This window comes from Fukomys damarensis, unplaced genomic scaffold (assembly GCF_012274545.1).
Source record: "Fukomys damarensis isolate Sample0158 unplaced genomic scaffold, DMR_v1.0_HiC HiC_scaffold_20, whole genome shotgun sequence".
Lineage (NCBI taxonomy): Eukaryota > Metazoa > Chordata > Mammalia > Rodentia > Bathyergidae > Fukomys > Fukomys damarensis.
This window is the reverse complement of record NW_022900932.1, coordinates 12768463-12781235: the sequence shown is the minus strand read 5'-3', so window position 1 is coordinate 12781235 and position 12773 is coordinate 12768463. Positions and strand designations below refer to the sequence as shown.

The window sequence follows — 12773 nt, the reverse complement described above, 5'->3', positions numbered from 1 at the left end:
AGACTCTGCCTTTGGGCACCTGCTCCTGCCATGACCCCTACCCTCCCCAGAGTGCAGCCCCCCAAAAGGGCTCTGGGGCACACAGTATCTCCCACCAGAATGTTGTCCTGACTGGGCCATCTTCCTCCCCTTGGAGGCCTCCCATATGCCCCAGGAGGAACCGGGATCTCCTGGCAAACCCCAAGTGGCCAGCACTGCTCTTCACATCTCTGCAGGACAGGGGAGGGCCCTGCTGAGCACAGACAGGCCCAGGTGCAGCAGGCTCAGGTCCTCTGGCCCTGTGCTGTCAGTGTGCAGAAGCTGCACAAGATGTCAGGTGACCCAGCAAGTGGCTGGCAGATGCCAGCTGCTCCTCTCCTGGAGCCAATGGGCTCTGCTGCCACCAGAGCTGGGTACCCTGAGCCCACTGACTTCCTCAAGGCAACAGGTACTCTGAGGCTGGACACGTGGTGTGGTCAGACGAGGCAGTTACAGCTTTTTCTCAAATGGTCCTCAGCCCCGTTTATTTCTAGCAGGTCACCTTTTTAAAGAAACAAGCTTTCTGGAAATAATAGTAGAGATTAAGTCTGGATGCTAAGGGCAATGGCAGGATGTCATTGAAAAAGCCCAAGTTCTGGAATGAGTAGGACTTGAGTTGCAGTCCCAGCTTTGAGCGTCACTCACTGTGTGACCTTGGGCAAGTCACCTTCACATCTCTGGGCCTTGGTTTTATCAAACTGTACCTTGATGAGAGAGTTGTTGAGAGACCTACATGCACTATGCTGTGCTCATTTAGTAATAACACGCTAAGCTCGGTGTTACACTCACTTTTTATGGGAGCTGTACTATATCTGTCACCCTCGAGCTCCATGGCTGGTGCACTGTGTGGGGACTGCATGGCAGACCCTCCTGGCTGCTATGCCTTCTTCTTCTTCTTTTTTTCGTACTGGGGATCGAACTCAGGCCCTTTCACTTGCGAGGCAGGTGGTGGAACCACTGAGCTAAATCCCTGACCCATGGTATGCCTTCTTGGGAACAGTGCTGGGATCAGCTGGAGGTGGACCCTGCCTGACCCAGCTGCCGCCCTCATGGGGAACTTCCCTTCAACATTCAGTGTCAGCCTCCAACACCTTCTGCCTCTGTTGAGGGCCTCCTCACTTTCCTGCAGTGCCCAGGGCCACTACGCTGCATGGGGAGTCCCAATGGTCTAATGAGTAGAGCTCTGACCCCTCTGTCTACTTCTTAAGGGTGGAAAAGAATCAGTGCACAGACCACCAGCCCTTGGCTCCTGTGCCTCTACCAGGACAGGGCAGGCAATGCTTTAGCTGCTTCTTCTCCAGACTCTGGGCTCACAGGCAGCCTTCAGATGGGGTAGGCACATTCTACACTGGTTATGATGACCGAGGGTTTTAGAGACATTTAGATCATTAAACAAGTATTCCACAGGAGAGAAGATACAGGAGCAAGAGGACTATATGAAAAAAAATGGCTGAAAGCCCCCTAATTCTGATTTTAAAAAACTTAATCAATACATCCAAGAGGCTCTGCTGATTCCAAGTAGGATAAACAAAGGGAGAACTGCAAACAGATACAGAACAGTAAAATGGACAGAAGTCAAAGCCAGGGAAGAACAGGGCATATAGGAAGAACATTTCTACAGATCACACTGATAAGTGAAATGCAGAAGTCCTACAGAAACCAATCAGGAAATCACACACACACACACACACACACACACACACACACACACACATCCTTAAAGAAATTAAAATATTATACTAGAAAATGGGTCCAAAAGAAAATAGTAAGAGAAATGCAGGAATGAAAATGCTGAATAATTTAAAAAACAGGAACAATAAAATACAAGGCATAAATCCAACTATACCAATAATAGCACTAAATGTGAATGGATTAAAGAATCCAACCTAAAAGCAGAGATTTTCAGATCAGACAAAAAAAAGTTCAAGATCTAACTATATGTTGTTTCTAGGAGACACACTTCAGATTCAAATAAAAGTAAGAGGATGAGGCTGGATGTGTGTTAGTGGTAGAGCACTTGTATAGGATATACTAGGCCTTGTGTTCAACCCCCCGCCACACACACAGAGGGAAAAAGATATACCACATAAACAGCAACCATTAGAAAGCTGGATATACTAATACCAAACAAAATAGACTTTAAAACAAAAATTGTTCCTTGCAGCTCTGCATGCCTATAATCCTAGCATTTGGGAGTGTGAGGCAACAAAAATTATTGTGAGTTCGAGGCCATCCTGGGGCTACATAGTGAGTTCAAAGCCAACCAGAATTACATTGCAAGACCTTGTCTCAAAACAAAAACAAAAACAAAAATGTTCCTGGAGATGATAAAAAAAGAGTATTTCATAATGACAAGAGAAGCACTCTATCAGAAAGCTATAACAATTATAAACATAGGTGTACCTAATAACAGAACCCCAAAATACATGAAACAAAACCTTAACAAAATTGAAGAAAGATAGGTAATTCAACAACGATGAAGACCTCACTCTCCCTACTTAAAATAATGGCTAGAAAAACCAGAAAGAATGTCAACAAGGCAAACAGCACTGTCAACGAACAGACGGAACAAACCGAGGAGAGATCTGTAGAACACACCACCCACCACCAGCAGGGGACGTCCTCCAGTGAACACGGGACAGTCTCCAGGACCGCCCACATGCTGAACTCTGAAGTAAACCACAGCAAGTTTAGAAGGGATGAAAAAATGCAAGTATGTTCTTTGACCACAATGGAATAAAGTTAGAGATCATTAAACTATATTTGGAAAATGCACAAAAATGTTGATGTTAAACAACACACTCCTAAATAACCAATGGATCAGAGAGGAAATCAAAACAAAGATTAAAAAAATACCCCATGATAAATGAAAATAAAGATATAGCATACTAAACCTCATGGGTCAAGCTTGGAGGGAAATTCATTGCTGTAAACATATATATTAAAAAGGGATAGGGCCAGGGATTTAGCTCAGTGGTTCTGCTGCCTGCCTTGCAAGTGCAACAACCCAAGTTTGATCCCCAGTACCAAAAAATTTTAAAAAATAAAAAATAAAAAGGGATGGATAAAGGCTCAATAGCAGAGTACTACCTAGCACGCATGAGGCCCTTGGTACCACACACACACATGAATACATATATATCTATAAAGGTGATGGTTTTACAACATTGGGCTTTTTTTTTTTTTTTTTGGTTTGTTGAAACAGGGTTTCACTATGTAGTTGAAATTGACCTGGAAGTCACTATGTAGCCCAGGCTGGTCTTGAACTCACAGTGATCTTCCTGCCTCAGTCTCCCGAGAGCTGGAATTACAGGTGTGCACCACCACACCTGGCTTACAACATTGTGAATATACTTAGTGCCGATGAATTATATTCTTAAAAATAGTTAAAATAATAAATCTTATATTTTACCACAGTAAAAATCCCCCCAATTTTATTTTTAAAAGGGAAGGATGTAAAGTGGGTAACACAGTCTTCCAACTCAAGGAACAAGGAAAAGAACAAACTAAACCTAAAGCAAGCTTGGGCAAATATATAATAAGGATCAAAGTGGACGGTTGAAAGCCAAGAGTTAAGGCTGAATAATATTCCATTGTTCAGAGAAACCATATTTGTTTGTCTGTCGTCTACCAATGGATAACTAGGTTCTTCCACCCTTGTGCTATTGCGGATAATGTGGATAATAATATTGTGGATATTGTGCCTTGACTATAGGCTTACACATCTCTCTTTAAAAAGGAAATTCGGATCCACGTCACAGCATGGATAAACCATGAGGACATGCTAAATGAAATAAACCAGCCGCAAAAGTGTAGAGACTGTATGACCCTTGGAGGTCCCCAGAGCAGTCAGATTCACAGGAACAGAAAGTAAAATGGTGGTCATCGGGGGGTTTGTATGGGGGAGGGGGAGTTGCTAAATTAATTAATTAATTCAAAGGGTTCAGAGTTCAGTTTTATAAGAAAAATAGTTCTGTGGATAGGTTGTAGTGATAGTTGTAAATCAATATAAATGCACTCCAGTCCACTGAGCTGTACAATTAAAAATGGTCAAGATGGCAGATTTTATGTTATGTGGATTCTGCCACAGTTTTTTTTTTTTTAAATTTAAGAGTGGAAAGTAATAAAATAGAGAATAGAAAAACAACAGAAAAAAATCAGCTACATCAAAAGTTGGTTCCTTGGGCTGGGCGGGGATTTAGCTCAGTGGTTCCACTGCCTGCCTTGCAAGGGCAGGGACCCGAGTTCCATCCCTGGTATTCCCCCACAAAAAAGTTGGTTCCTTTAAAAGTTCAACAAGATTGGCAAACCTTTAGCTAGATTTCTCCAGGAAAAAGAAAATGAAGACTCAAATTACAAGAGTCAGAAATGAAAGAGGGGAACATTATTACTGACCTTACAGAAATAAATGGATTTTAAGAGAATACGAGGAACAATTATATGCCAATACATTAGATAAATTAGGTGAAACAGACAAGTTCCTAGAAATACGTGACCTATAGTAACTGACTCAAGGAGTAAAAGACAATCAGACTAAATCTAGAACAAGGGAAGAGACTGAGTTAGTCATCAAAAATCTACTCACAATGCAGTGTCCTTAGAGATGAATTCCACCAAATGTCTAAAGATTAACAACAATTCTTCACAATCTCTTCCAGAAAATGGAAGATGACCGAACACTTTCCAAGTTATGGAAACTGACACACTGTACAAGAACCCCAAAACATTATGCTAACTGAAAGAAGCCAGGGGCAAAACCATATATGTTAGCCTATGATTCCAATTTTATGAAATGTAAGTGTCGTGGCACATGCCTGTAATCCCGGCACTCAGAAGGCTGAGGTAGGAGGATTGCTGTGAGTTCAAGGCCAGCCTGAACTACATAGAGAGAACTTGTATGAAAAAAACAAATGAACAAAACAAAACAATTTTATGAAATATAGGACAGGAAAATCTATATAGAAAAAATAGGTAAGTGGTTGCTAGGGGATGTTCAGGAGGTGAAACTAAAATGTATAAAGCCCTGGTGTGGTGCTGCATACTTCCCAGTACTTGGGAAGCTGAGGCAGGAAGATCACTGTGAGTTCAAGGCCAGCCAGGGCTACACAGTGAGTTCAAAGCCAGCCTGAAAAACACAGTAAGACCCTGTCTCAATAAACCAATTAACTAACTAACTAACCAACTACACTAAGTTATTTTTTGATGGATAAAGAAGGTTGCATAGGCCTGGGGATTTAGCTCAGTGGTTCTGCCGTGTGCCTGGCAAGTGCAAGGACCTGAGTTCGATCCCTGGTACCAAAAAAAATAAAGGATGTATAACTGATTGCGGCCATGGCTAGATGGCTGCAGAACTCTGGAAAATGCTAAAAATCATTGGCTTGTACATTTTAAATAGGTAAGTTATTTAATGAGTGATTTGTGTCTTACTAAAGTGGTTATAAAAAAACATTCTATCTTTATCCGTTATACACATCGAACTCTTTGAAAGTGTTTATTCATGACACTCATTTCCTTCCATGGTTTTCACAAGCCTTACCAACCCCTTCCGTCCATCAGAAAGACTTGTGCTAAGCACCTGCTGGGTGCTGTCATCCAGCAAGGAATGCAGGGATTGATTTAGTGCCACACCTGTCCTTGAAGCTTGTGGCCAGGTGAGGCAGAAAGGGCATCCGATGAAATTCCAGCCTGCCTAATACCTAGTCCCTCTCAGCATAGGTGTACTCTTCACCGTGACCCAAGGAGCAAAGAGTTATGCAAGCCAGCATCTATTGAGCACTTACTGTGTGCCTGGCACTGTGCTGACCTCTTACCACTCTGACGAGGGCAGGGAGCTCCTAAGGCCTTCAGGAGTTCCAGACAAAATCAGGTTTGAGATGGGGCCAAGAAAAGGCTTCACCCAGCTCAGAAAAGAAACTGAGGTTCCACAGATGGAGGGCCTCTCAGCTTGGAGCAGCAAAGTGCACTGGGTCCCAAGACCAGAGTTCTCACTCACATTCTGGCCAGCCCCTCAACACCTCCTAGAGACTCGATGTGTTCAGCCGTGCAATGGGACCACGGCTGCTATGTCTGCCTTCTGCTTAAGAAATGATGATCTGTATAAAGGAAAAGCCAAGTTTTCCTGAATGGTGCTGGAAAGTGGGACTCTGGGCACCAGCATGTAGGAGGTTGCTGGCCACCCACGTTAAAGGCCTCGCTCCATGATCCTGTCTGACTTTCTGCCTCACTCCCTGCACTTGTGTCCTCTTGCCGGGTGAGGCACTCGGGGTGGCTTTGAGCCTCACACAGGAGGATGGAGAGTGTGGGCATGAATGGCAGTGCCCGTGAGCTCAGCGGGGGGCTGCTGATGGGCAGGCCACATGCAGAGCCTTACGAACTACCCAGTCCTCGGTTGCCTTACCCTGACCTAGAGATGCTTGTGGTGGGGTGGAGGCCCAGTCTTGGCGGTGTCCCTATGCCAAGGGCCTCTCGTGTGTTGCATTTGTGGAGGGGCACACAGGGCCTCAGCGGGTGTGGCTCTCAAGGACGGCCACCAGTGGGTCAGCTACCCCAGGCAGGGTGGAAGTAGAGGACACACAGTCACCTGGGGACCTCCCCACCGTGCAGGTGGGGACCTCGGACTGTGGATTCCTAACAAATTCCCAGGGTACACCATGCAGCTTGCCTAGTCCACACGTTGAGCAGGAGGACCTGGGGTCTAGCACTGCCATTTCTGATGAGCAATAAACACATCTTGGCCTCCCAGAGCCCTGGACGAAGCCCCACCCAATGCAACCCTGGCTTCCAACATCTGGAGGGTGACACTCCATTGGTTTTCAGAGTTTCCAGGATTCCTTTGCCATTACATGTATAAAATAAAACTAGTACCACACTATTAAAAAAAAAAAAAAAAGGAAAATATGAAAAACTGTAAGAAAAAGAATCACTGATAATTTCACACTCTAATTTTAAAAGATAGTTGGCTAATTTATCTCCCATCATCCCCAAGACACAGGTATGGGGGCGTCAGGGGTCACCCTGGGAGGGTCAGGGTGCTGCCCCTGACACCCTCCATCTCCTGGCCTCCTTCCTGCCCAAGGAGATGCCCAGCTCCTCAGCCCGAGACCTCTCCGAAGGGCATAAAGTGGGGACAGGAGCCCCTTCCCTCCTCTCTGCAGGCAGAGGGAGGCAGAGGGGGTGTCTGAGGGAGGGGGTGCACATCTGGATTCCTGGCGTGGCGCCCGCATTCCTTCCTTGTGAGTGTGAGCAGCTGGGGCCTCCAGAGAGCTGGAGGAGGCTGCTGGCCCGGCTGCCCCACCGTAATGGGGCCCACCCTGCAGGGGAGCTGCTGGGGCCCGGAAGGCCCAGAGCCTCTTTTGAGGGGCCCAGTCTGGACCCAGAACTCCCCACTCAGATTGCTGTCCCACCATCTCTGTCCCAACCACCGAGGGGACAAAAGGTGGAGCACAGAGCTTGTCCACCCATAGACCTGGGTTGCCAGGGAGCCCCAGACCCTCAGTCATCCGCCTTACCTGGGGACAGTCCTTGATGTAGTGGCCCTTGTTGAAGCACAGGTGGCACAGGTAATTGGGCGGGGGCCGCTTGCTGGGCTTGCGGGCCTCAGAGCTGAGGGTCAGGTCTGAGAAGCGCTCAGTGAGCGAGCTCAGGCCATCAGCGATGTTGCTGAGGGAGCCGTAGGGCGAGGCGCTCTTATACACGCTGCTGCTCAGCGCCTGTGGGGAAAGAGGTTGTTGGCAGCAGTGGCCAGGAGATTTCCTCTGTCCCCTTCCCATGTACGAACTCACACGGTGTCCTCGGCTGCCTGAAAGCTCCGGCCTCCAGGAGCCTGAGTGCAAATCCAACCCTAGGCCCACTGTGAGTCCTCGGGTGGCCAGTTAGCCACACTGGGCCTCAGTGGCCCTGTGTGTGACACAGGAATAGGACAGTGGTCTCGGAGAGTTTCTGTCCATACCTGACACTCAGGAACCCTTCAGTCCCTGGTGACAATGACAGTGACTATGATTACTACTCTCAGTTCTTTATGTGCTGCCCTGAGGTAAGGAGGTAGAGAAGGCTGCCTGTCAGATCTGAGGCTCTGTCTCTACTGGTGGAGGGACATTAGGCAAATCACCGCCGACTCAGTTTCCCCTGGAACTACGGCTTGTGGCATAGTTTCCATTTTACAGAAAGGAAGACTGAAGCCCAGTCCTCTGCTTGGTCTCCTGCATTCAGGAGGCCAATCCAACCCTGGCCATTCTTTGGGAGCCAGAAGAGGGAAGTGGCCCACCTCTCCCACCTCCCGATGACAGGAACCAGATACCCCGCCAAGCGTCAAGGCAGACGTGGCCCAGGCCACCTCCTGGTGTACACAGCCTCTATTTATAGGCGTTGCGGGCTCCAGGCGGCCTGGCACGCTAGAGCCCAGGGAAGGTGGGGCTTGCAGTGAGGCCGGTAAGGAATGGCTGTGGGTTCCTTTCCCAGGACAAGACCGAGGCCAGAAAGAAGACCAACCTGGCCATGGAGCTTGGCATCCCCTAGAACCAATGCAGGTGCCCAAGAACTACAGGAGTGAGCTATGGACCTGGGGACTTGGCCTGACAGGGAGACGAGCCTGTGTTCCTGGGAGTCTTCAGGCTGATGGGGCCCAGGGCCTCAAAGCTGGGGTAAACAGGGACTCCGAGTGGGGACAATGTAGAGAGGGGAGGGAGGACATAGAACTGTGCCCGGGGTTTGGAATACACCCTCTCCTCCCCTGGTCACTCCCTAACGTGCCTTCTTGCTGTCCCTTCTTTAAGGGTAGGCTTCTCCCCTTCCAGAGCACCATGCCCTCCTCATCAGGGGCCATGGTACCTCAGCAGCACACTCTGCTGTGTGATCCTGGGTCAGCCCTTTCCCTCTCTGGGCCTCTGTTCCCGCTCATGCACTTTTGGAAGCCAGCCTGGAATGTGGAAGGAAAGACAGACAGCACATCTACGGTGGCTCGGGGAGCACCCGACTATAGCAGCGCCCGGGCAACGGAGGTGTGTGGGTCCTGACGGCTGTCTGCTCTACCACTCCCCACTTCCATCATGAAGCCCAGAGCATGGAAGCCTGGGGTGACTTCTCAGCTCTCCAGTGAACCCGAGATGGAGTGCCCCCAGCAGGCAGAGCCCCCCATCCCTGGAAACAGTGTGTGAGCTCACGGGGACCACCCTGTCAGGGCAGGGGAGGGGGCTATGGGCATCGGGTCAGGTGACCATGATACCCCAGCTCCGGAACTTTACACACATTGCAGGCTGTGGTTCTTACCACTGTCCTGTGAGTTACAGTCCTCACCATAGACATTAAACAAGTGTTTCCGAACTTTACTGAGTGACCCGGGACACTTGCAGCCAGTTTTCTGGGTCCCACCCTCGGCAGACTCAGTACCCCTCAGGACCGAGGGCCTAGAATCAGCATCTTTCACCGTATGGCAAAACACATCAATAAAAGTAATCTTTGTAACTTATTTTTTTTGGTAATACTGGGAATTGAACCCAGGGCCTTTGCTGAGCTACATTCCCAACGCTTTTTTCTATTCTGAGATAGGGTTTCACTAAGTCATTAAGTTGCCCCTGCTAGGCTTAAACTTGCAATCATCCTGTTTCAACCCCCCAGGGTGCTGAGATTACAGGCATGTGCCACCGTGCACGGTGCACTGTCACACAACCCTAAGGTGCACAGCTCGGTGGCAGTAAGGGCATTTTCACTGTGCAACCATTCCATCACCGTCCAGAACTTTCCATCCTCCCAAACTGAAACTGCCCTGTTAGACTTGGGCTCCTTGCCCTCCCCTGCCCCAGCCTGCATGGGCACTTCCCAGGCTCCTGGGCAGTTTGGGGACCATTAGCCAGGCCCCCAGGCCAGGTCTGAGAGGGGCCTCTGGCAAAGACTATCCCCAGCTCAGGAGACCCCACCCCACGCCAGAGCAGCCAGAGCCGGGCAGCAGGGCCAAGCTCCAAACGTGACTCACCCTCACAGCTGGGAAATGCAATTTCACAAATAACAACGGTCTTACTGCGCCCCCCCCATTTCCTTTTTCTTTCTTTTTTTCCCTGGATATGATTTCAGTAAGTCTGCAGGAATCAGGGCTGCCTTGGCAGCAAATTGTCAAGAGGAAGGGGAAGTTTGGTGGATGCCCAAAAGTGCACTAATTACACCCTGAAAATTCCTCTCCCCCAACTTGTGGCCACGCTCCCCTGCCCACGACAGCCCCTCAGGCACCCTGGGCAGCCAGAGGCCTCCATGAAGGTGGCCTTTCCCTGGTGGCTCGATAGCACCCACCCCTGCCTCCCCAGGGTCACAGCTGTGTCCCTCCACACATAGCCTCCCGAACTCAGTGTCCTGCAGCCCAACAGTGGCTGCTGTCCCAAGCCCCGGTTCAAGACAAGCAGACCCTCAGAGCTAAAGAACAGAGAGAAAACAGCTGACCCGACCTCAGTTCTGTGTTACAGATGGAGAAACTGAGGCCTAGAGAGGTACAGGTTCACAGGGCCAGTCTGGACTGAGCCAGGAGGCCCCTTGCTTGGCCGGGAAGGGCGGGAAGGGCAGGAAGGGAGGCAAGCTGTTTCCTCTCCAGAGCCTTGTTTGAGCTCGGGCCATGGAGGTGAAAGGTGAGTCCTGGATGTTTTCATGGCCTGCGGGCACCGGACAGAGATCAGGACGCCGGTGGGACTGGGTGCTGGCCTCCTGGTTTCCCATCTGCAAAATACACAGTGTGGCAGCAAGGGATGGCACACCTATCAGCAGCCTTACCATCCTTAGGCACAGGTGCCCGGGTCCTGAGAGATGCCCCCAAGCCTGGCACACAGAGGGTGCCCATCTTCCCTCTGCACCAAGGGCCAGGCAGCCTCGGAGCTTCTATCAGTCAGCCCTAAATCAGCCACAAATGGCTCCTCTCAATGTCCCCACCAATGACTCTGCTTTTCTCCCTGGGCTGCATGCACTGCCCCTTCCCAGAATGCCATGCGAATCCCCTGAACCCGGCTCCAGGCCTGGCTTTAGCGCCAGTGCTGCGGCCTCAGAGCCATCCTTCTAGACTCCGCCTCAGGCTTCCCGGAACAGTGTGAAGCGCACAGATCCACGGGGCCCTGGCCTCCTCCCCAGACCTTCTGTTCCAATCCCTAAGTCCCAAGCCCCAAATCCTGCCCTGGTGGGAGACGTGAGACCATCATGCAACGCTGCCTGTGCCGGTCTGCTGGTGCTAAGGGGTCGCTCCAGTCTCCCTGCAGTGTGACAGCTCCTCATTTCTCCCATGAAGCTGGGTGGCCCTAGAGGCACCATTCAGCGGGCTCCTGTTGCCCTGGGACCCAGATTGGTTTTGCTGCTCCTTACGCCTGTTCTCGGCCCCCACTAGGAAGGGCCTGGGAGCCCGCGGGACAGGGAAGGGCTGGGGCCCCAGGTTTTCTATGGACAGACAGACTGCTCTGGTACCAGCTGGTGGGTGGAAGGTAGGGGCCACATCTCCTTCCTCCTGGGTCAGTGACCCCAGTGGCCAGCAGAAAGTATGGGGTCCTCATCCCGAGTAAAGAGGACAAAGTGTCACACTCCTGCCCACGCCTGGAACTACTGTAAGGGTCTGCTGGGGGAAAATCAGACTAGGTGACACTAGAGCTGTAATTGTACACGTATCACACACTGGATTGCATCCTTTCTCTGCCTTAGCTCCCACTGCCTGGCAAGAACACAATCTGAGTACCGCTGGCTTCACTCTACAGGACTGGAAAAGGAGACTCAGAGAAGCTGAGTCACTTGCTTGAGGTAACACAGCCAGTATGTGTTGGGCTGTGACATTTCAGCCTCCACACAGCTTCCAAAGCTTGGCCTCCTCTACAGGAAGTAGAGCCAGAGGAAAGCGCCAGGTGTGGCACCAGCTTTTCTAGGCTGTGCAAAGGGTTCAGGCCCTGGTGATGGTGGCTCTGCTGTGGGATACGAAAGGCAGGGATAGATCCACCCAGGTTCACTGCTGAGGGGCCTTCTCCTCCCCAGGGCATTCAGAGGGCACCACAGGCCAGGGAGGGGGGTGCAGAGCTCAGGGCAAAGCCCGGAGGAAGCGGAGATGTGTATGAGGGATCTGGGACAGCAGCAGAGAGGGGGCATCTGCTGGGAGTGACACAGCCCGTGAGGTACAACTGCTTCCCCCAAAGCCTCCACATCCCTCTCGTGAACCTGACACACGCAGATGTGTGCACCTGCACCCACACCGCCATCTGTGACAAGGAGCCACTGGTTCACGAATGACTCACCCCTCTCCCAAGAGGGTCTTTCCTGTCCCCAGGGCCTGTCTGGTGCCTGGCACTCAGGCATCCCATGCACACACACAGAAGTGGCTATGGGTGCACTCAGGCTGAAAAGCTGACAGGATGGACACAGCAAGTAGTGGCCCATGGGGACACCAGCCCCTCCCTGACGGAGAAGCTCCCTAGCCACACTCAGCCGGCTTCTGCGCAGATCTCCAAGATCTTTCACTGACCTGGGACCAAGACCAGTGCTGGGCTGGCCAAGATGGGGGTGGCGACCCTTCCCCAGGGCCCCTGGACACCTTCGCCACCAAGAGGCACACGTTTCTCACAGCCTCCTGCACAATAAAAAAGTGCTCGATAAAAAGCCTGACCTAAGCCAGGCATAGTGGTGTAGCCTGTAAATCTAGCACTCAGGAGGCTGAGGCAGGAGGATTGCCATAAGATCTAGGCCAGCCTGAACTATGGAGCAAGACCTGGTGTAAAAAAAAAAAAAAAAAAAAAAAAAAAAAAAAAAAAAAA

The 12773-nt window shown here is 50.3% G+C and overlaps 1 protein-coding gene across 3 annotated transcripts in view; it reads right to left on the bottom strand.

Annotated features, from left to right (window-relative positions):
- Positions 1–12773, bottom strand: part of Zcchc24 (zinc finger CCHC-type containing 24) — a 42882-nt gene that overhangs the window by 28150 nt on the left and 1959 nt on the right. For all 3 annotated transcript variants that reach the window (XR_004518241.1, XM_010617790.3, XM_010617791.3), the window contains exons 2-3: positions 12485–12589; positions 7527–7727 (exon numbers count right to left, since the gene is read on the bottom strand). Coding sequence is in view for 2 of the 3 variants with exons in the window: in XM_010617790.3 (XP_010616092.1) it covers positions 7527–7727; positions 12485–12589 (306 nt within the window). In the remaining variant the exon portion in view is untranslated. The remainder of the gene's footprint in view (positions 1–7526; positions 7728–12484; positions 12590–12773) is intronic.